We start from the raw sequence: 21,639 nt of genomic DNA on the forward strand, positions 1-21,639 counted from the left end.
GCTAATCGTTTTTACCCCTTTTCCAAACCAAAACCAAAAATCCTATTAACTTGTGTGATTTAAAATACCAAACACCGTTCTCTCAATTCCCTGTGGTCGAATGTCCATGTCACTTGAACAAAAAAAAAACGAACCTCCTCTTCCTTACGGACAACAAGTCATCGTACGAGTACCCGCCGCTAGCACCGAAACCGATCCGGTTTCCCAGGATAGCGATCAAATCGAAAGCAACCGGCAACGAGCGGGTTGTGCGCGAAACGGAAAAAGTTCTGGGCGAGAAGGTGATCCAACAGCGCACGGAAGAGATCCCTGGCGGGGGTCTTCGCACGGTCGAATACGTCGAAAAGGTCATCGAGACGGAGGTTAGCACCCAGCAACTGTGTCTTGTGGATAACTTATTTTTAATTGTGGATAAATTGCTTCAGTTTTGTTGTTTAGTTCACGCACACGTTGTTAGAAGAATGAATGGCACCGGCACAAGTCGACCGAACGGGGTGGGACTGTTGCATCCATTTTATTTTTTTTTACTCGAATCTAGAATCACGGTCTGTTATTATATGGCCCTTCCAATGCGTTAACGTTCAGTTTTCAAAGATCGTTGTTTGAAGAGAACATTTCCGATTATGGCACTTCTGTGCTAGAAATCAGAAATATATGAACTGAATTGCATGCCATTCTATTTTAGCATACTTTTCAAGAATGACTTTCGGTCACGATCGCCATATGAGTGTAGTTCTCGGAGCTTATAGAATTCTCCATATTGTATAATTTAATTTAACACATCAGCACCAAATTCAATAATACTAGAATATTTAAGTTCGTAATAGTCGTGACGCCGTTGTCGTCTCAAATTGGCATCCTCATGTATCTAACCGAATGGAACGTAGACCGTAATAACACTAGACATTATAATTTCGTCGTCCTATAGCCTAAAAAAGTACCAAAAATATTGCAGCATGCATGGTCTAATCATCACCTGCTTACTAAACAAAAATCATTTTATCTTCTGATATCGATATAGATGCATGTTGAAACAGTTTCGGGAGCCGGCCTGGATTCAACAAGTCTGATTTAAAATGTTTTTTTTTTGTTCCTCCAACCTTTGTTGACAGGTTGAAACGATGCGGGAGAAAATAATCATGCTCGAATTGGAAGAGCCATCCTCCGGAAGCAGTGAACGACAGTCCCAAACACTGCCCCCAGCTCAGCCACAGTCTCAGGAAAACAATCACGATCTCGATGACACCACGGAAGCGGCTGGAGTTTCGCTGGAAGATGATGACGATCAACCGGATAGCATGGTGATTCACGACGACGACGACGACGAGGACGATGATGATGATGATGACGGCGACGACGATGACGACGACGACGAGGAACAGCGTGATCAATTCGATGACGACGACGACGAAGAGGAAGAGCAACAACAGACAGTTGGTGGCAATCCATTGCAGACGATAGTCGAGGTAGTAAATCCGGCGGTCGGTGGTGGTGATGGACAGATTAATGACATTATCATCGGACGCTACAATGACGACTGTGGGGGAGAGGATTCGTTCGCGTCCGCTTCATCCCCTTCGACCTACACCGAAGGGATGCGATTCGCGTACGAAGAAAATCGTTATGAATCGATCAGCGATAAGATGAAGAATGTCCTGCGAGAGTTGAAGCAAAACGAGAAGGTGAGACTGAATCTGTCCAAGAGCCTAACGGAGGAAGAGTTGGCTGAACAGGAAGATGCGGTTGAGCAAGAAGAGCTGGAACAATATCATCGAAGGGTAAGTTTTCATTCGACGAAGAGGACCAGTTCTCGTTCTAATTCCTGATCCACATCTACTCACAGGAAGACGACGATGACGAGGACGAAGAGTTCCGCCACTACGAGGAGAAAACCGGTGCAATAGGAACGGTGTTTATGGTGCGTGAACGACTGATCAATGATTTCTACACGCACCAGACCGACGATCAGCAACAGTTGCAAGCGTCGGTACCGGCGCCATCGGCGCGGATGGATTTTTACGATAGCTGTGAAGTGATTCAGAATCCGAATGCGAAGGCATTCGAAGAAGAGCTAGAGAAGATGCACAGTCTAAGCAAACTGCAGAAAATGACCCTGCAAGATGAGAAACTGAAAGCGGTCTTTTGTGACGACGAAGATGACGAGGAGGACGACGAGGGAGCGGGCGGTGGTAGCCTAGGGGACACCGGAATGGAGAGAGATCGAAGAGGAACCGGAGAGAAACCAAGCTATATTCCCGTTGCTGGTACCAACGGTGGCTCGAAGCGCAAAAAGCGGAAAGGAAAAAAGAAGAAATAAGTTTGATTGATGGTAGCATTTAAGCGAAACAGTCCCATCCGTCCTAAATCACAAAGCGACTAATCACACGCAAGCGCTAAGCGATTCAAGTGAATGGTTGCATTTTAAATTTGAACAAAATAAAATCCAATGTTGATTTTTATTATTTTAAATGTCTCGCACGAGAACCGCATAGTATTTTAAAACGAAAACTTCTATTCCATTATTATTCCCTCACTAGATTTTATCTCGTCAGTTGGTAGCAAATCAAGACGACAATAAAACCTACATTTAAGTATAATCTTAGTTTCTAATAGTACTATCATCTGCTTACTATCCATGGATTGTAGCTTGTGTTAGATATATACTTATTTATACAATGGAACACAATCATTATCGTTAATCACATCTCGAATTGCTGCTATCGTCGTAAAGCAGAACTCAACTAGATTCCCCCTATGAAGAAGGTGCACAGCTCTATAAATCAATTTTTACTGATTGTCAATGTCAAGCATCTAAAACCTCAATTAGTGAGTCCGGGAGAATGTAATTTTATTCTCGTAATAAATGCCAATTCTCGTATCGATGGATTATTTAATGAATACGCCAAGCTGGTTTTTTTTTGTTCCAAACTATCCGAATTACCTGAGCCTGTATAATCTCAATTAAATTGTCTATTATTTGTTACATGATGGTCATTGGACATAGATAACGTATGGAGGGATAGGGCTTCGGGGGCCCTTATTACCGGAATCATAACACGGTGAAAAGCGAGTGAAGTGAACGTGGGAATGAGAGCGGTGATAAGGGTAAGGGACACTATTTTTTCCGATAAACATTAGAAAAGGTCCCAAGTGTAAATGACAGTTTCTCTTTGTTTACTTTCTCGTTCAATTTTTACGGTATATTCCTGTATTTTCCAACAACTTCTTAAGTTTAGATCGAAAGTTGATGGTTTGAGTCATTATTCTATGTAAAGTGTTATAGAAAGGGAATGCGGAATAATAATAATAATAATAAGCGATAGAGAAAGTAAACAAAGAGAAACAGTCATTTGAACTTAGGATCTTTTCAAATGTTTGTCTTCAATTCTAACGAATTTTGTTTTGTTGATATTCAAGGTGACAAGTGACCGGGAAAAGGTAATTCTCGTTTAATTTTTCAAAAGGGCGTATAAGCAAGTGACAGTTTCTCTTTGTTTATTTTCTCTTCTATTAATTACCAAGCGGTTTTCACGTTTATCACTCAACTCTTTGCATGAAATGATACCCGAAACTTTTGACTTTCAAACAGAATAGTGATATCAAAGAAAATCTTTTTAATCACATCACAATAATCGAAAGAGAGAGTGATTAAAGAGAAACTGTCACTGCTTATACGCCCTAATGAAAAATCAACCGAGAATTTGGTTCGACCAGGAAAAACTGGAAAAACCGGGAATTTTAGTGCAAAACTGGGAAAAATATTACTAGCTCAAATATGAGTATCAATTTTCAGCATCATGATTTATGATGATTTATTTATTCAGCAAAAATGTTGAAACAATTGATTGTCACACACAGGTTCTAGGTTGAACAATCCATTGGAAGTTGGGCCAACAACCCATGTCACGTTTAACGACTTTTTAAATTTAGCAGCAGTTTTAAGTCAATTCAGAATGCATCAGAGCTTTTCTTTGACTTCACTATTGATTGCCCTAGTTTCATCATAATTTATCATTTTGAGATAATAGTGTTTTGCTAATTTTTGTGTGAGAAATTTAATTTCTACATCACTCACAAAATTGAAAAAGTTGTCGACTTTGCCTTTATCCAACGGGTGGGGAGGTGGTGGGATGGGGGAAATTGGGCTTCTTTCTTTGAGTGCTAAAACTAGTTTATGAGGCATCGTAAACAGAGCTAATAAAAGTCATTTTCATTGACTAAAAATTGACGAAAATGATAAGAAACCACAATCTGTAAGGCCAGTAAGCCGAAACTTGTTTCGTTCGAGACGTCAGTTTAGACGTTACACTCCTTTGTGTAATAAAAGAAGTGTCTTGCAAATAGCACTAACTTTACGTCTGCTCAGCGGATTTTGTTGATCCGGGGGTTTGCGTCAGCATAATCTGCTGACGCACTGATGAGTCGAAGACGAAACGTAAACTTAAGAAATTTCTGTCACTCTCAGCTTCGCTTGCAAACCATGAAAACGAAATCCATGTCCAGTCAATGACATAAGCGGGAAAGTAGTTTCAAAATTGTGTTTTTTCTTTCATTTGCCCTTTCAGTCGTTTGTAGTTTCCAGTGAAAATTCCATAGTATGCAGTATCGATATTCAACCGAAGCTGTGAGAATTTAAAATGACAGAAAAAGGTTTCACAATAACTTTTACCTGTTGGTGCTCGAATTTGTAGTAGTTTTGGTTTCTAAAGAGGATCTGGGATGTTATTACTTCGATTTACCATATTTTAGTAACTTTTTATAGCCAAGCGTCACAGATTTTCAATACATCGATGAAAGAATGAGAATTGAAATTCTGCTGATCAGAGATGCCAGGTGACAATTTCAAATATCTGCAGACAGGGTTTAAAAAGTCTGTAAATGTGAAAAATCAAATCTGCAGTTAGCAATCATGTCTTACTGGCAGCAATTTCTCTATTAAGTATGACACGCAAAACTGATTTGGAAAGCAAAAACAAAGGTCGCGGCAATTTCAAAAGTCTGTAAATTTGGACGAAAGTCTGCGAAAAACTCGATTTTCAAAAGTCTGCACAGCAAAAAATGTCTTCAGCACTATGTCTAAAATCTGCAGATTTACAGACAAATCTGCAGATCTGGCATCTCTGCTGCCGATACTCCCCAGAGATGCCAGGTAAAAATTTCAAATATCTGCAGACAGGGTCTGTAAATCAGAAAAAAAATCTGCAGTCAGCAAGTATGTCTTGCTGGCAGCAATTTCTCTATAAAGTATGACACGCAAAACTAACTTGGCGAGCAAAAAAAAAAAAGGTCGCGGAAATATAGACGAAAGTCATCTGTAAATATAGACAAGAGTCATCTGCAGATTTACAGACAAATCTGCAGATCTGGCATCTCTGCTGCCGATACTCCCCAGAGATGCCAGGTAAAAATTTCAAATATCTGCAGACAGGGTCTGTAAATCAGAAAAAAAATCTGCAGTCAGCAAGTATGTCTTGCTGGCAGCAATTTCTCTATAAAGTATGACACGCAAAACTAACTTGGCGAGCAAAAAAAAAAGGTCGCGGAAATATAGACGAAAGTCATCTGTAAATATAGACAAGAGTCATCTGCAGATTTACAGACAAATCTGCAGACCTGGCATCTCTGATACTCCCTGAAGACGTTAGTTTGGTTTCGACTTGTCATAGGGGAAAGAGTGACGATGGCAATTATGCTCTCTCGTTAAATTCAATTCGAAAATGCTTCGCTTCGTTTTTTCTGGTGTCGGTCATTTACGAATGAGACAGTAAAACATTGAAAATGAGACTGTTGGAATGGTTTCCTTCATTGAGAATGCGAAATTCTTCAGAACATTCGGTACTGTTGAAATAAAAGATGTTGCTTGCTTGATGATTACCCGATAAATTGTGGATTGTGGGCATTTTTCCCGGAAGCTCTCGCGGCGAATTCGAGAATTTACAGACATTTTGGACTCTGCATGAAGATATTAAATAATTTTGAAATTTTTACCTGGCATCTCTGCTCATGTAAAACCTTACAAATTCCTACTGTTTTGTTGAGCATCCCTAAAGGCCGGTTCGTATTTTCTGGCAGCTGTCAAAAATGTAAAGTGCAGAAAAAATGGAGAACATACCGAGAACTCACGAAGGTTGGTATTTTTTGCTTATTTTCCTGTGAAAAGATTAATTTTTGTTTGAAAAACAATTCCATTCGTATGAGTACAAAGTGATGAATTGGTGTAACATCAAAATTAGTTGGGAAAAGACAAAAATTAAACGTTTTCAATCGTTTGAAAATTTTTGCATTCCCATGTCGGTGACGTAGCCATGTTGTTTGGCTTCCTCCTGGTGTATTTGTTAATCGTACGATTTTGCATTCATTCCGTAGATATTGAAGCTCAAATCCGTGACATCCAGACGAAGAAAAAGGAAATCAGCGCGGAAGCGGCAAAGGACAAGGGCGTTGGTCTGTTGGAAAGTGGTTACTTCGATAGTGAGCTGTACGATGGGGGCGGCGGCAAAAGCAAATACGAGGGTTACGTTACCTCGATTGCTCCGAACGACGACGTGGATGATGATGAGGACGACGGAATTCCGATGGGACGGGGTGCAGGCAACAGACCAGCAGGCTATACAGCTCCGGCTGCCCTGTTGAATGATGTCGCTCAGGTAAGAACAGGTATGTCTGGCCGGCAGTGGGTGTTGTTATTGATTTTTTTTTCACTTTCAGCCCGACCAGGATTTTGATCCATTTGCGGATCGGCGCCGACCGACGGTCGGTGAAAAGGAAGACGAGTATCGACAGAAACGACGACGATTGGTTATTTCCCCGGATCGTGTGGATCCTTTTGCCGATGGTAAGTGTTGATGATTTCATTGTTAGCTGACTTAGACAAATTAGAGTTAAGATGTATAGTTAAATAGTGTCTGTTGCGTTGATGGAGGCTCAGCACATGATTGATTTGTAAAATTGAAATTGTTCGCTCGATTTTACATGTTGACAAAAGAAAATTGTAACAAAAAAATATGACTTCTGCTAAGCCGCCAATTGATGCTACGTTTTTTGGATTGAATGAGTGATCGAGTGTATGCGAATCTTACGATTCTCGGCATGAACGATAATTTCGAATTAGCAATAGCTAGAAGAAAGCACCCTGACGATATTGCTGTCGTCCGGACGTGTGTCTTCTGTTCGCGATTGCTTTTCCCTTTGAAGTATTTCCCACACAAACAAAAACCCGTATTGTGCAACTACCTTTTTATTAACGAACACCACTTACCACGCAGGTTGCGGACATCCGTGTCAGAATGAGAACGCCGAAGAGGAAGGCTCTCAATCTATCAGGTTAATGTGCCCGCTGCTGTCCGGCTGGCGTGAATAAATTGGAAGTTGAAAAATCATCTCTGTGTTGAAATAGAATTTGAGTTTTTCAACCTTCGACCGGCAGCCGGCAGTATGAGGGTGGAAAATGTTGTGAGAATGGTGAATGAGTGTGTTTATCAACCAGAAAACAGAAAACTATTAATCACAGAGATTTTTTTAGGAACCCCTTCTCAAACCCAAACCAAATAGCCATGCCGCGGACATTTTTCTGCATTTCTAGTAGATTTTAACTGACTTAGTAATTATTTGAACAGTATTAGAAAAAAATTGATATTGTAACCGGGCAGAAAAAATGTTCCGGGCACTGAGGAGCTGGCTGGAGCACGTACGTATCACTGCAGAGACAGAATTTGAAATTGAGTCGTTCGTTTTCGTTTCCGTAGATTGAAAAAAATAAAGGAAATTCAATTTCAAGTTATGTCTCCTCCGTATAAGTTTTAGAAACGTAATCGTTGAAAATGGTCCATTTATCGGTCTGCTAACGACACTATTTCGTTCTCTTGTCTTGTTTGGATGTCTTCCAGGCGGCAAAACTCCGGATATTGGATCTCGTTCCTATACGGAAATTATGCGCGAGCAAATGCTCAAAGGAGAAGAAGTGGAGGTAAGCTAGAAATGAATGCTCTTGAGTAAATGAACCGTAACATAAATTTGTTTTTGTTTGCAGTTGCGCAAAAAGATCCAGGAAAAGGCAAAGGATGGCACACTGAAGGTGAACAGCAGTAGCAACGGAGAACTTGCCCCGAAGGTAGCGATTCCGGAGCCGAAGAAACGAGGACGTTGGGATCAAACCGTGGAGGAATCGTTTGTGCCACCGAAGAAGCTGGCCGTTCCTTCAACACCTACCTGGGGTGATGCTGAGGTACGTATGAGTTTTGTCGATGCTGCTCCTCCGTATGTCTCGCTTCGACAAGTGTTGCTCAGAAAAAGATGCAAAAGAGTAAAATATTCGTTTTTTATAGCTATGCAGCTGACGGTCAAATTGGACAAGTTTTTCACGCGTCATAAGATTTCCTCTTTGATACCAAACATTACGATGATTTCCTCTTCTAAGGTCGGCTTTAGCTCCGTGTCATGTCCAAATTGAACTGCTGATACACTTAGACGTTCAACATGTTTCAATGCTGAACGATCTGCAGGTGCCAAAATGCACAATTAATAAAACCTCCAATCCCCGCGAGGATTTAGAGATTTTAAAAAAGCGACACCATTCTGCACTTCCGGAAGAATGCAGAACGATTCGCAGTATGTATGAGCAGAAGTAAATTCGGCACACCATAAGGGTTGCCAAACAATCTGCTAAAACCTATTAAGGTCAATACAGAAGAGATTCATTCACCCCAGAGAAAACGATGAATCCCTCTGACTATAGCTCCTTACCACATTGGGTGAGAAACGATAGAATATCCTTCATATTTAGCTTCTCATACACAGAATCAATCATGTATGGAGAACCAAAAATCCGGATAAGTAGTTGCGTCAATGCGGGACAGTGAAATATTAAATTACACGAATAATACTTAGCACACTAAATAGCAGTGGCGAACGTAGCACGTTCGTTCATGAATCCTGTCTAATAATGTTCCACGAATTCGTTTGCAATCGGTGAAAGTCGACGGCATAAGATTTGGGATACCTCGTAGGCTGTGTTCAGTTGCAGCAATCCAGCTTGTCAACCTTTTTGTATATGGGACACACGATTCCTTCCATCCATTCCTCCAGTAAAATCGCGTCCTCCCAGATCTTGGTAAGGACCCTGTGCAGTGCTTTCTCTAGTGCATTACCACCGTGTTTTAGTGGTTCGCTTGGTAGTTGGTCAACGCCAGTGGCCTGATTTTTTTCAACCGACCTATCTCCTTCTCGACTTCTTGAAGGTCTGGGACCGGCAGTCTATCGTTCTCCGCACGCATTCCTTTAACGCGCCGTTTCTTTCGCCACATCGCCGTTGAGGTGCTTGTCAAAATACTGCCGCCACCTCTCGATCACCTCACAGTTGTTTGTGAGAAGATTCTCGTTGGTGTCCTTGCACATATCGGTCTCTGCACAAACGGTTTACCTTCTCGTAGAATTTTCTTGTGTCATTAGCACGGAACAGCTGTTCCATTGCTTCACGAATTCAGTCTTCCTGTTGACGGTTTTTTCTACGGGACACCGCGTTTAATATATTCTGCGCCTGTCTTTTTCGTTCAATTCCTTTCGTCCTATGTTGCAGTTTGCTCATCTAAGCTGTATTCTTCTCGGCCACCAACTGTTCACATTCGTCGTCGAACCAGTCATTTCTTACGTTCGGAGCCGCCGTACCTAGTGTTGCTGATGCAGTGCTAACTATGGCACAACGGATGTCTCTTCAGCCATCTTCAAGAGTAGCTGCGCCAAGTTGCTTCTGTTGGTTGGTTGTTGGACCGCGGCGTTCAGTTTCGACGTGTGATACCCTCTGTCGAAAATTTTGAGTGCCAACATTTTAGGTGCGAACTGTTGGTCAGGTGATCTCCAGATAGCTTTGTGGATGTGCTTTCGAGGAAAGAAGGTTCTTTCACATCGTCGGGTCTTCTTTCGTGTGGGCAGTGCACGTTATTGATGCTGTAGTTGAAAAAACGGCTTTAAATTCTCAATTTGCACATCCTAGTGTTGATCGGCTGCCACCCAATAACTCTCTGGCACATGTTGCCCAGCACTACGAAGCAAGTTCCCAGTAAGTTCGCTTTCCCACACCTTCTGTACATTTCTAGGGCACAACAAGACTTGTGATGATGTGATAGATTTTGGGAAATGTGCCGAGATAGTTCCCTTACTTCGATTCGTGGAGAACAGGATCTTTTAAATTTGTAGGTGATATTAGTTGTATTGTAGGTCATACAATCTTACTTTGGCTATAGAATTTCAAAATGAAACTCACATCGATTTCTCAGAGATGACTTCAGGTTTGGGAACAGATAATATCAGGTGTACAACCTTACCTCCGCCGTTTTCCGATAGGTGGCTGTACCGGCTGAGGCTGGTCAAAATCCATAGATGATAATGCCTTTAAAGTGAGTGTGTACAGTGCCTAACGAATTGTCATCGCCGTTTCAGTGACCGTTGTTCTTGTTTTCGTATTATTCACACCCGAAAATGTCTGTTTATGTGCCCAATTCTCGCCATTTGCGGGAAGTTTTACTTTTCTGTTACAATTCGAAAACAATGCAACTGAAGCGCATCGAATGCTCTCCGAAACTTACGGTGATACTGCTCTGAGTAAAAGAACGTGCCGGGAGTGGTTTCAACGTTTTAAAAATGATGATTTCGATGTCGAAGACAAACGATGGTGGAAGAGAAAAAACCTTCAAAGATGAATAACAATTTACTACGAGCTCTTGAAACCGGGTGCAACCATCACAGGAGATCGTTACCAAACGCAACTGATGCGCCTTAGTCGCGCGCTAAAAGAAAAGCGGCCATAGTATCAAGAGCGACATGGCAAAGCCTTCCTCCAACACGACAATGGTCGGCCTCACGTCGCAAAAGTGGTCAAAAAGTACTTGGAAACGATGAAATGGGAAGTCTTGCCCCACCCGCCGTATTCCCCAGGTGTCTCCCCTTCTGACTTCCACCTATTCCGTTCGATGACACACGGTCTGGCAGATCAACATTTTCAGTCCTTTGAAGAGTTGAAAGAATGGATTGCTTCATGGAGAGCGTCAAAAAGGACTCCTTTTTTCGAGCCGGGATCCGAAAATTTCCGGAAAGATGGGAGAAAGTTGTCGCTAGCGACGGACAATACTAATAATACATCTTTAAGCACTTTTCCGCAATAAAGCTTTAATTTTGGAAAAATCGGTGGAAGCAAAGTTGTACGCCTGAGAGTTCGAGTAAGCCAAAGATTTCAACCATGATAACGATGCTCATGGGCTTCATGTAAGGCCCTTTTGATAGCGATTTCGGTCTTTAATCGCTTTATTAATGCACGCTAATACTTGCATTGAGGTATACTCCAAAAGTATACTATGACAATCCCAGAAAACCGGCATCATGATCTTTCCGACCCATTGATCGAAGATTGCCGTTCAGTCCATTGTCGGGTAATCATTCTGTTCTCTGGCGTTTATTAATGGATCCAGCCAAACATATACACGAAGTGCGCTTGCGTTCGTCTTTTTAGTTATGAATAAACATGTGCGGGATCTAGCGGCAGCATATATTTCTCTTCTGCAGAATCTTGCCCAACTATGGCAAGCTCGCGCACTTTCTTTTTCCGGTCATCTAGCACAATTTTATTATTTTTGTCGTTTATTTTGCCCCGGTTACAAAATAAATTCTATTTAGTTTTGACACTGTTCGCTTCGTATCAATTTTTTTTTTTTTTGGTTTTGATTTCGGAAGGGGCCAGGACCCCTCTGGGTACGTGACTGTCTGCAGCGCTATGGCGTCGAAGTTGCGAGGATTTAGTTCGTCATATATCATCCTATTGTAGCCTGCAAAACGTGTCACAATATCAATATCGTCAGCGAAGCCAAAAAATGGTACGGACTTTCGGAAGATCGTGCCACTCGTGTCGATCCTCGCTCTTCGAATCACACCTTCCAAGGTAATATTGAACAAGATACAAGAGAGTCCATCACCTTGCCGTAGCCCTCTCCGAGATTCGAAGGGATTCGAGAGCGTCCCAGATACTCGGACGTAGCCCATCACTCTATCCATCGTTGCTTTGACCAATCGCGTCAGTTTATCCGGGAAACCGTATTCGTGCATTATCTGCCATAGCTATTCTCGATCGATTGTGTCGTATGCCGATTTGAAGTCAATGAATAGGTGATGCGTGGGTACGTTGTATTCACGACACTTCTGGAGTACTTGTCTTGTCGCGAATATGTGATCCGCAGTGGTGCGAGTTCCAGTAAATCCCGCTTGGTACGATACTACGAATTAAATCGGACATCTACGATGGGCTGGGCATGTCATTAGAATGTCGGACGACAGCCCAGTGAAAATGGTTCTTGAAACTAATCCGACTGGTACAAGAAGAAGAGGAGCGCAGCGAGCAAGGTGGATCGATCAAGTGGAGAGTGATCTCAGAAGCGTCCGTGCCTTGAGTGGCTGGCGACGAGCAGCCATGGACCGAGTTATGCGGAGACGTATTCTTGATACAGCAAAGGACACCCCAGGCCTATAACTGTTAGGTAAGGTAAGTAGCCTGCAAAACCTGGCGACTTGCAGTTCCATGTTCCAAGTCTCCAGTCGTAGTCCTTATTTCGTCAAGTAGGTCTATGTCGATTGTTCCGGGTCGTATTATCTCCTGTATTATTCGCAATATGAATATTTCACGGGTTTCTTATTAGGCTTGTGTCAACCCCCTGTCTCGCCGGAGGATCATCGTGCTTGCTCTGTTTAACATTCCAGCTAGGAACATGGATGACTCTCGGTGGTGAGGCTGCCGCTGGATACCAGAACAGCGATCGCTCCTAACATGGGATAGAGATACTCCGATGTCGTCCTAAGAGGACCTCCTTCTCTGTTAGCATAGGACCAAAGCTTTCGCTGCGGTTGGTTACCCGTTCTCCACAAGGGTAGTTCGTATCCCAGCCATTACCACGTGGAGGTAGGGATAGGAGTTATCGAACTGAACGCTAGTGGACTACAATGGGGTCAATTTTGCGCCATAGTCTAGTCTGTCATTCACCAGCCAAAATAGAATTTCTCTGCTGGTTTTATTATCGGCGGTTACCAGTGCCTCTCCTTTATGTTTGAGCAGCTCGCCTGGCATTTGGTCGTTGCCGCGGCTTTGCTGTTCCTCAGCGTGCCGATCTCCTCACTTTTATTCGACAGATTAGGTGGTGGGAATTTGTCGTCGGGTGAGCGTGAACCCAGATTGATTCCTGTATTATTTACGAATCGCCAAACGATAAGAACGTGGTCGATTTGGTTTTCCGTTTGTTGATCAGGTGATCTCCAGGTGGCTTTGTGGATATCTTTACCGGGAAAGAAGGTGCTTCGAACTACTATTCCTCGGGAGGCTACGTCATGTCGCCGATGACGATGACCTCATACTCGCGGGAAAATCAGTGCACGATTCAAAGCAGTTGTCTCGCATAGTTGGAGAAATTTAACGGCCTCAGTCCACCAGCAACACGAAAAAAAACTGTTATACCTAGGAACAAGAGAAATGTCCATCATCTGTCTGTTCTAAGTCTGTTTAGGAAACTATTTCATAATTTTAGGCGCTATGTCGGGCATATTTCAATATAATCAGTAGTACTGGGAAGTTTCCACAGATATCATCTATATAACAACTTTTCATTTTCTTCCATTCACAGAAAACTCCGGCCGATCACCGGTGGGATGAAACGCCCGGTCACAAGGGTAGCGAAACACCGGGGGCCACACCGAGTGTGCGCATCTGGGACGCAACACCGGCACATTCCGGTGCTACACCGGGTCGTGAAACTCCGGCGGAAAAGTCCACTCGCCGTAACCGTTGGGATGAGACGCCAAAAACCGAACGGGAAACACCGGGACATTCGTGGGCCGAAACACCCCGAGCAGATCGTGGACCAAGCGACAGTGTAATGGACAGCACGACACCGGCTTCGAAGCGTCGTTCCCGATGGGACGAGACACCGTCGAACGCCACACCATCGGCTATGACACCGTCGATTGCGATGACTCCGACACCGCATGCTACCCCAGGTCATGCCACACCACTGTTGACACCGGGCGGTACGACCCCGATCGGACACAAGGCTATGACCATGGCTACGCCGACTCCAGGTCACTTGGCATCGATGACACCGGAACAGTTACAGGCTTATCGTTGGGAAAAGGAAATCGACGAACGAAATCGTCCATTCAGCGATGAGGAATTGGACGCGATGTTCCCACCCGGATACAAAATCCTTCCTCCACCTGCGGGATATATTCCGATTCGTACTCCTGGTAGAAAACTAACCGCTACCCCGACACCGATGGCTGGAACTCCGGCCGGATTTTTCATACAAGCTGAAGACAAATCCGCTAAATTCATTGACAATCAACCGAAAGGAAATTTACCTTTCATGAAACCGGAAGATGCGCAATATTTCGACAAACTGTTGGTTGAAGTAGACGAGGAAGCTCTCAGTCCGGAAGAACAGAAAGAACGTAAAATCATGAAGCTATTGTTGAAGATTAAAAACGGAACACCGCCGATGAGGAAGGCCGCTCTCCGACAGATCACCGATAAGGCGCGGGAGTTCGGTGCGGGACCACTGTTCAATCAAATTCTACCGTTACTCATGAGTCCCACCTTGGAGGATCAGGAACGGCACTTGCTGGTGAAGGTCATCGATCGAATCCTGTACAAACTGGACGATTTGGTGCGACCGTACGTGCACAAAATTCTGGTCGTCATCGAACCGCTGCTGATCGATGAAGATTACTATGCCCGTGTTGAAGGTCGAGAAATTATTTCCAACTTGGCCAAGGCAGCCGGATTGGCCACTATGATTTCGACGATGAGACCGGATATCGACAATATTGATGAGTACGTGCGTAACACCACGGCGCGTGCCTTTGCCGTCGTTGCTTCCGCCCTTGGCATCCCGTCGCTTCTACCTTTCTTGAAAGCCGTTTGTAAGAGTAAGAAATCGTGGCAGGCTCGTCACACCGGTATCAAAATTGTCCAGCAGATTGCAATCCTGATGGGTTGTGCCATTTTGCCGCATCTTAAATCGCTGGTGGAAATTATCGAGCACGGTTTGGTTGACGAACAGCAGAAAGTCCGAACCATCACTGCTTTGGCACTGGCTGCGCTGGCCGAAGCCGCCACTCCGTACGGTATCGAATCGTTCGATTCGGTGTTGAAACCCCTGTGGAAGGGTATCCGAACGCATCGTGGTAAAGGTTTGGCTGCCTTTTTGAAGGCCATCGGTTATCTGATCCCGTTGATGGATGCCGAATATGCCAACTACTACACCCGAGAAGTGATGTTGATTTTGATCCGTGAGTTCCAGTCTCCGGACGAGGAAATGAAAAAGATTGTGTTGAAAGTCGTGAAACAGTGCTGCGCTACCGATGGTGTGGAAGCGCAGTACATCAAGGAGGAAATTCTGCCACACTTCTTCAAACATTTCTGGAACCATCGGATGGCACTGGATCGACGCAACTATCGGCAGCTGGTCGATACGACGGTGGAAATCGCCAACAAAGTCGGAGCATCGGAAATCATCAATCGAGTGGTGGACGATTTGAAGGATGAAAACGAACAGTACCGAAAGATGGTGATGGAAACCATCGAGAAAATTATGGGCAATCTGGGTGCGGCCGATATCGATTCCCGGCTGGAGGAGCAGTTGATCGACGGTATACTGTATGCGTTCCAGGAACAAACCACGGAGGACGTTGTCATGCTGAACGGTTTCGGTACCATCGTTAACCAGCTGAGCAAACGTGTCAAACCGTATTTGCCGCAGATTTGCGGTACCATTTTGTGGCGATTGAATAACAAATCGGCAAAAGTTCGACAACAGGTGAGTGGTTGATACTGTTAGATTGTTTGTTGTTTTGACAAAAATCGACTCTGTAATCAGCTGGAATTAAAACAGCCTTTCGTCACTATAATAACTATTTGGAATGTAACAAAAATATATTGTTGTTCATATTGACCCTAGGTGCATCGAAAATATCGCAGTCATTATTTTTCAGTTGCGAATTTGTTCAGTAGAGATTTTTTTGTTGATAAAAATAAAATTAAATTTAATTTTGTACGAATCATTTCAGTGTCGAACTGAAACGCAGTGAAATTTCAGCATCGGCGGCTCTTCTCCCTTCCGATTATCTTTTTAGTGATATTTCTGTGGGTGAAAATTCATCATCAAGTTTGTCTGACACAAAAAATCACTTGTGAATTTCGAGGTTCAGAGTTTTGTGAATGCTTGTTTCATAAATGAAAATCTCGAAAGTGATTTTTAACAGTCACTGAGTTTTTTTTAGAAAATCTCCTGAACTGATTTTTTCACAAGTGAGAAAGAAATGATTTTTTTCTGATCATGATTTTCCCAACACTACTCGGTATAGATGAACACCGAAACTCTGTTTTCAAAACAGAGTTTCGGTGACGGTTTCCTCATAGTATGTACGAAGTCGAACACCGCTCGTTGTGTGCTTTGTTCGTAGAGACGGTGTTGAGTTTTGTTGTTCCGTACCAACGCATGTTCGTTCAGGTGCACTTCATATCACGGTTTGAAATTGTAGACATTCAATGTGTTGTAATTCCGGTACCGTAAGTCGGATCGAAACAAAATTCAGGAATTCCTTTGTTTGTGAAAACAGGTCAAGTCATCGCTGATAAAAATGAATTCCATTTTAGAATTTGTGAACACTATTTTCGGTACTTCGGGAACGGCAAATCGGGGATTGGAATAACCGAAGTCGGCTTGTTTGGCCGTCAACTGACAAGGGTCATCGTTTAAAATTGATTTGAGAACAGTTTTGAAATAGTGTTCCGTGTTTGGCATCGCCGGTCTGTAGAACTTTGCTTCCGCCGTTTGCCGATAGGTGGCTGTACCGGCTGAGGCTGATCAAAAGACATAGATGATAATGCCTTTAAAGTGAGTGTGTACAGTGCCTAACGAATTGTCATCGCCGTTTCAGTGACAGTTGTTCTTGTTTTCGTATTATTCACGCTCGAAAATGTCTGTTTTTGTGCCCAATTCTCGCCATTTGCGGAAAGTTTTACTTTTCTGTTACAATTCGAAAAAAAAGCAGCTGAAGGCGCATCGAATGCTCTCATAAACTTACGGTGATGCTGCTCTGAGTAAAAGAACGTGTCGGGAGTGATTTCAACGTTTTAAAAATGATGATTTCGATGTCGAAGACAAACATGGTGGTGGAAGAGAAAAAAACCACAACTAGAGGCATTGCTTGATGAAGATTCGTGCCAAACCCAAGAAGAGCTTGCCGGATCGTTGGGAGTGAGTCAGCAAGCCATTTCAAAACGTCTCAAGGCCCTGGGTATGATTCAGAAAGAAGGAAACTGGGTTCCGTGCGAGTTGAAACCGATGGACATCGACCGTCGTCTATTTGTATGTGAGCAACTGCTTCAAAGACAAAATCGTAAGGGGTTTTTACATCGAATCATAACCGGTGATGAAAAGTGGGTTCGATACGATAATCCTAAACGCAGAAAATCATGGGGAAAGCCCGGGCATGCTACTTCGTCGAAGGCAAAACCGAATATTCACGGCGCTAAGGTGTTGATTTGTATTTGGTGGGATCAGCTCGGTGTGATTTACTACGAGCTCTTAAAACCGGGTGAAACAATCACAGGAGATCTCTACCGAACGCAACTGATGCGTCTTAGTCGCACGCTAAAGAAAAGCTGCCACAATATCAAGAGCGACATGACAAAGTCATCCTCCAACACGACAATGCTCGTGAGGCCACGTCGCAAAAGTGGTTAAAAAGTACCTGGAAACACTGAAATGGGAAGTCTTGCCCCACCCGCCGTATTCCCCAGATGTCGCCCCTTCTGATTTCCACCTATTCCTATTTCGATGGCACACGACCTGGCAGATGAATATTTTCAATCCTTCGAAGAGTTGAAAAATGGATTGCTTCATGGATAGTGTCAAAAGAGGACTCCTTTTTTCGAGCCGGGATCCGAAAATTGCCAGAAAGATGGGAGAAAGTTGTCACTAGCGACAGACAATACTTTGAATAATACATCTGTAAGCATTTTTTCGCAATAAAGCTTTTAATTGAGGAAAAAACGGCGGAAGCAAAGTTGCACACCTGATATTTGAAATTTTCATCACTCTTCGTATTGTAGTTCCGGAACCGGAAATCGAAATTCAGGAATTTTGTATGGGAGCATAGGGCCTTTCAATTGAACCGAAGTTTGTGGAAATCGCTGAGAAAAGTGGGCTACTAATTTAAAATTGATTTTTTTACATTAATCACCCTGTAACTAAAACCAGAAGTTGGATCAGGAGGGTGCTGGTATAGCGTGATGGGTAAGTCGATGCCTTTCACGCAGCCCAGCTGGGTTCGAGGTTAAAATCACTATAATCGATATAAAAAAAAGTTGGATCAAAACAAAATTCAGGAATTTAGTAAGGTCTTAAGATGTTAAATTACAATCTATGCTGGTGAAAATCGATCCAGCCATCTCCGAGAACAATTGAGGGAAAAGAAAAATGGTGCAATTCTGTCGTATCGTGTGGAAATTGATTCACAATTCAATATTAGCCTTCAAACCAGCCTAAGTTTGTTGAAATCGGTTCAGTCATCTTCGAGAAAATTGAGCGATAAGAAATAGAAGCACATACACTAACATTTTTCAATATCGTCGAGCTGAGTAGAATGATCTCCGGAGCTCCGATCAATAGTCGGTTTCCCAAAACCAGCAGAAACACTATCTAAATTGAAATTTCTATGCTTGACTCCCTGTAATTCCGGAATCTTAAGTCGGATCTTAATGAAATTTATGAATTTGCTTTGGATTTCTAAGCCTTTTTATTCAACTTTGCAAAATTCGGTCCAATCATCTACGAGTAAAATGAGCGCATAAAAAATGTGTTTTTTTAAGAGCTTACTGATTTGACATTTATTTAAAACGCATGCCAAATTATGAAATGACCAATTTTATTATTTTTTGGTAGATAATTTCTTGGCATTTGACTTCTATTTTTTACAAAGGTCCAATTTTCGACCAGTTTTTTAAGCGTTTGAGGGCGTATTTCGGCAAAAACACGTTCAATGTTGGTTTCCTAAACATCAATCGTTGCTGGTTTATCCACAGAAAACCAATGACTTCACGTATCCCCACAAAAAATCATCGAGTTGCGTCAAATCACCGGTCCCTTTCTCGAAAAAAATGTTGTCGTTGAAATGTTCTTTTAATAAGTCGATTGTTTCAGCGCCAGTATGACATGTGGCACTATCCTGTTGAAACCACGTTTCGTTCACATCCATATCTTGAAATTTGATTTGGCAACAAAACTTTATTGATCATGGTTCTGTATCGAATTCCATTCACGGTAACGCGTCGTCCTTCCTCAATTTCACAGAAATTAGAACCGATGATTCCACCGGCCGGCAGACCGCACCAAACAGTACATTTATTGAATTGCATCGGTAATTCTCGAATGGATTATATTTGCTCCAAATACGACAGATTTGGTAATTACGGAATGAATTGATTTAGAAAAATGAATGAAGATAACAACAGTACTATTAGTGATGAATAAAGATTTTCCATTTCATAATCATATTCCGGGTATGTTCCAGACACAGTAGAGTTTTCACTTTTTATTTGTTGTTGCACTTATCGGGATAAAATTCTGAAATTTTGTATGTGATCATTTGAATCTAAGTTCGTTGAAATCGACCCAGCCATCTTCGAGAAAAGTTGATGCACAAAACTGTTATAAAGTTCCAAATCCAGTCCAATTTGCTGTCTGGTCGAACGGAGTCGAATGGTTTATTACCCTTGTCAAAAATCAATTTTTATTGTGCCATTCTATGTGAGAAAAATCAAAAGAGTAACTACAACAATTACTATAAACAAATCGTGAGAACAATAAAGATGAAAGACCTAAGGATTACAACTACTTTAATATAAAGCACTAATACAATACTAACAAACAGATGTTTACGCAGCAAAAATATAGGAAGAATTTGATCCAAAGTTAACATTTCCACTCTTCCTATCCGGTACGCTTCTATCTTTGTGAGAAAACTCGAACTTAACTCTTAATGACATTTTATTCAACCCGGCCGAGAGATTGATTTATGAACTTTGATTGAGAATTATTCAGGCAATTCGTAGAACAGTCCGGAAATTTAGTACCAATCAATTTTGTTAAAACAGTACTTTCGAAATAACATCTCGATGCTTCGAGACTTTCTATGACATCTGGCATCAAACAAATTTTCGACTTCAAAAACTTCAAGAAAAATATTATTTACCAGGAAGTTGATTTTATTCAAAAACAATTTACGCATGGGAAGGCAAGACAAGACGCATTAAAAACGCATAACTTTAAACATTCATATAGAAAACTCGCATTACTCCGAAACTTCGATTTATTTATTTATTTCGTTCTATTTGCTTTCCCTTTTCAGGCAGCGGATTTGATTTCCCGCATTGCGGTGGTGATGAAAACTTGCCAAGAGGAAAAGCTGATGGGTCATTTGGGAGTCGTACTGTACGAGTATCTGGGAGAGGAATACCCGGAAGTGTTGGGTTCCATTCTGGGTGCACTGAAGGCCATCGTCAACGTGATCGGTATGACGAAGATGACGCCACCGATCAAAGATTTGCTACCCCGGTTGACACCCATTCTGAAGAATCGACACGAAAAAGTACAGGAAAACTGTATCGATCTTGTCGGTCGGATTGCCGATCGTGGACCGGAGTACGTCTCGGCCCGCGAGTGGATGCGAATCTGTTTCGAGCTGTTGGAATTGCTGAAGGCCCACAAGAAAGCTATCCGGAGAGCGACGGTCAACACGTTCGGTTATATTGCGAAAGCCATCGGTCCGCATGATGTGCTGGCAACGTTGTTGAACAATCTCAAAGTTCAGGAGCGTCAAAATCGTGTCTGTACCACGGTTGCGATCGCCATCGTCGCCGAAACATGTCGACCATTCACCGTTCTACCGGCACTCATGAACGAATATCGTGTTCCGGAATTGAACGTACAGAACGGTGTTCTAAAATCCCTATCCTTCTTATTTGAGTACATCGGAGAAATGGGCAAAGATTACATCTACGCAGTTTGTCCGCTGCTGGAGGATGCACTGATGGATCGTGATCTGGTTCATCGACAGACTGCTTGTGCCGCTATCAAACACATGGCCCTCGGCGTGTACGGATTTGGCTGTGAGGATGCGCTCATCCATTTGCTGAACTACGTGTGGCCGAATATATTCGAAACGTCACCCCATCTGGTGCAGGCCTTTATGGACGCCGTGGAAGGTTTACGAGTTGCGTTGGGACCGATCAAAATTCTCCAGTACACCCTGCAGGGTCTGTTCCATCCGGCACGGAAAGTCCGGGACGTGTACTGGAAGATCTACAATTCGCTCTACATTGGAGCCCAGGATGCCCTCATTGTCGGATATCCTCGCATTTCGAACGACCCGCAGAATCCGTACATTCGCTATGAGCTGGACTATAACATTTAAGGGAAACAAGATTCAGGTATCCGTTGGGAATAAATATCAACAACATATTCTTTATCAGCATCCGTCGTTAACAGACGGAGCAGTAAATATTCTTAACTATCATTAAACTGTTTGTAGTGTTACGTCTGTACTGTC

At 42.7% G+C, this 21,639-nt stretch overlaps 2 protein-coding genes across 17 annotated transcripts in view; both read left to right on the forward strand.

Moving 5' to 3' along the window:
- LOC131425934 (protein lap4) overlaps positions 1 to 2,900 on the forward strand; it is a 134,229-nt gene extending 131,329 nt beyond the window's left edge. For 14 of the 15 annotated variants that reach the window (XM_058588240.1, XM_058588249.1, XM_058588251.1 and 11 more), the window contains 3 exons: positions 159 to 362; positions 1,113 to 1,778; positions 1,844 to 2,900. In XM_058588240.1, the coding sequence (XP_058444223.1) occupies positions 159 to 362; positions 1,113 to 1,778; positions 1,844 to 2,317 (1,344 nt within the window). In that variant the 3' untranslated portion in view covers positions 2,318 to 2,900. The remainder of the gene's footprint in view (positions 1 to 158; positions 363 to 1,112; positions 1,779 to 1,843) is intronic. The other variant, XM_058588250.1, reaches the window with a different exon arrangement.
- Positions 2,901 to 6,074: 3,174 nt separating this feature from the next.
- LOC131425936 (splicing factor 3B subunit 1) lies at positions 6,075 to 21,626 on the forward strand. Of its 2 annotated transcripts, XM_058588256.1 has the most exons (7): positions 6,075 to 6,127; positions 6,367 to 6,647; positions 6,709 to 6,835; positions 7,887 to 7,966; positions 8,030 to 8,224; positions 13,653 to 15,842; positions 20,440 to 21,626. In XM_058588256.1, the coding sequence occupies exons 1-7, from the start codon at positions 6,100 to 6,102 to the stop codon at positions 21,502 to 21,504; spliced, it is 3,966 nt and encodes a 1,321-aa protein (XP_058444239.1). In that variant the 5' UTR covers positions 6,075 to 6,099; the 3' UTR covers positions 21,505 to 21,626. The 2 variants fall into 2 exon arrangements, with proteins under 2 accessions (XP_058444239.1, XP_058444240.1); XM_058588257.1 differs by lacking the exons at positions 6,075 to 6,127; positions 6,367 to 6,647; positions 6,709 to 6,835 and adding an exon at positions 6,842 to 7,687.
- The last annotated feature ends 13 nt before the right edge of the window (positions 21,627 to 21,639 follow it).

The sequence above is a fragment of the Malaya genurostris genome, chromosome 1 (assembly GCF_030247185.1).
Source record: "Malaya genurostris strain Urasoe2022 chromosome 1, Malgen_1.1, whole genome shotgun sequence".
Taxonomy (NCBI): Eukaryota; Metazoa; Arthropoda; class Insecta; order Diptera; family Culicidae; genus Malaya; species Malaya genurostris.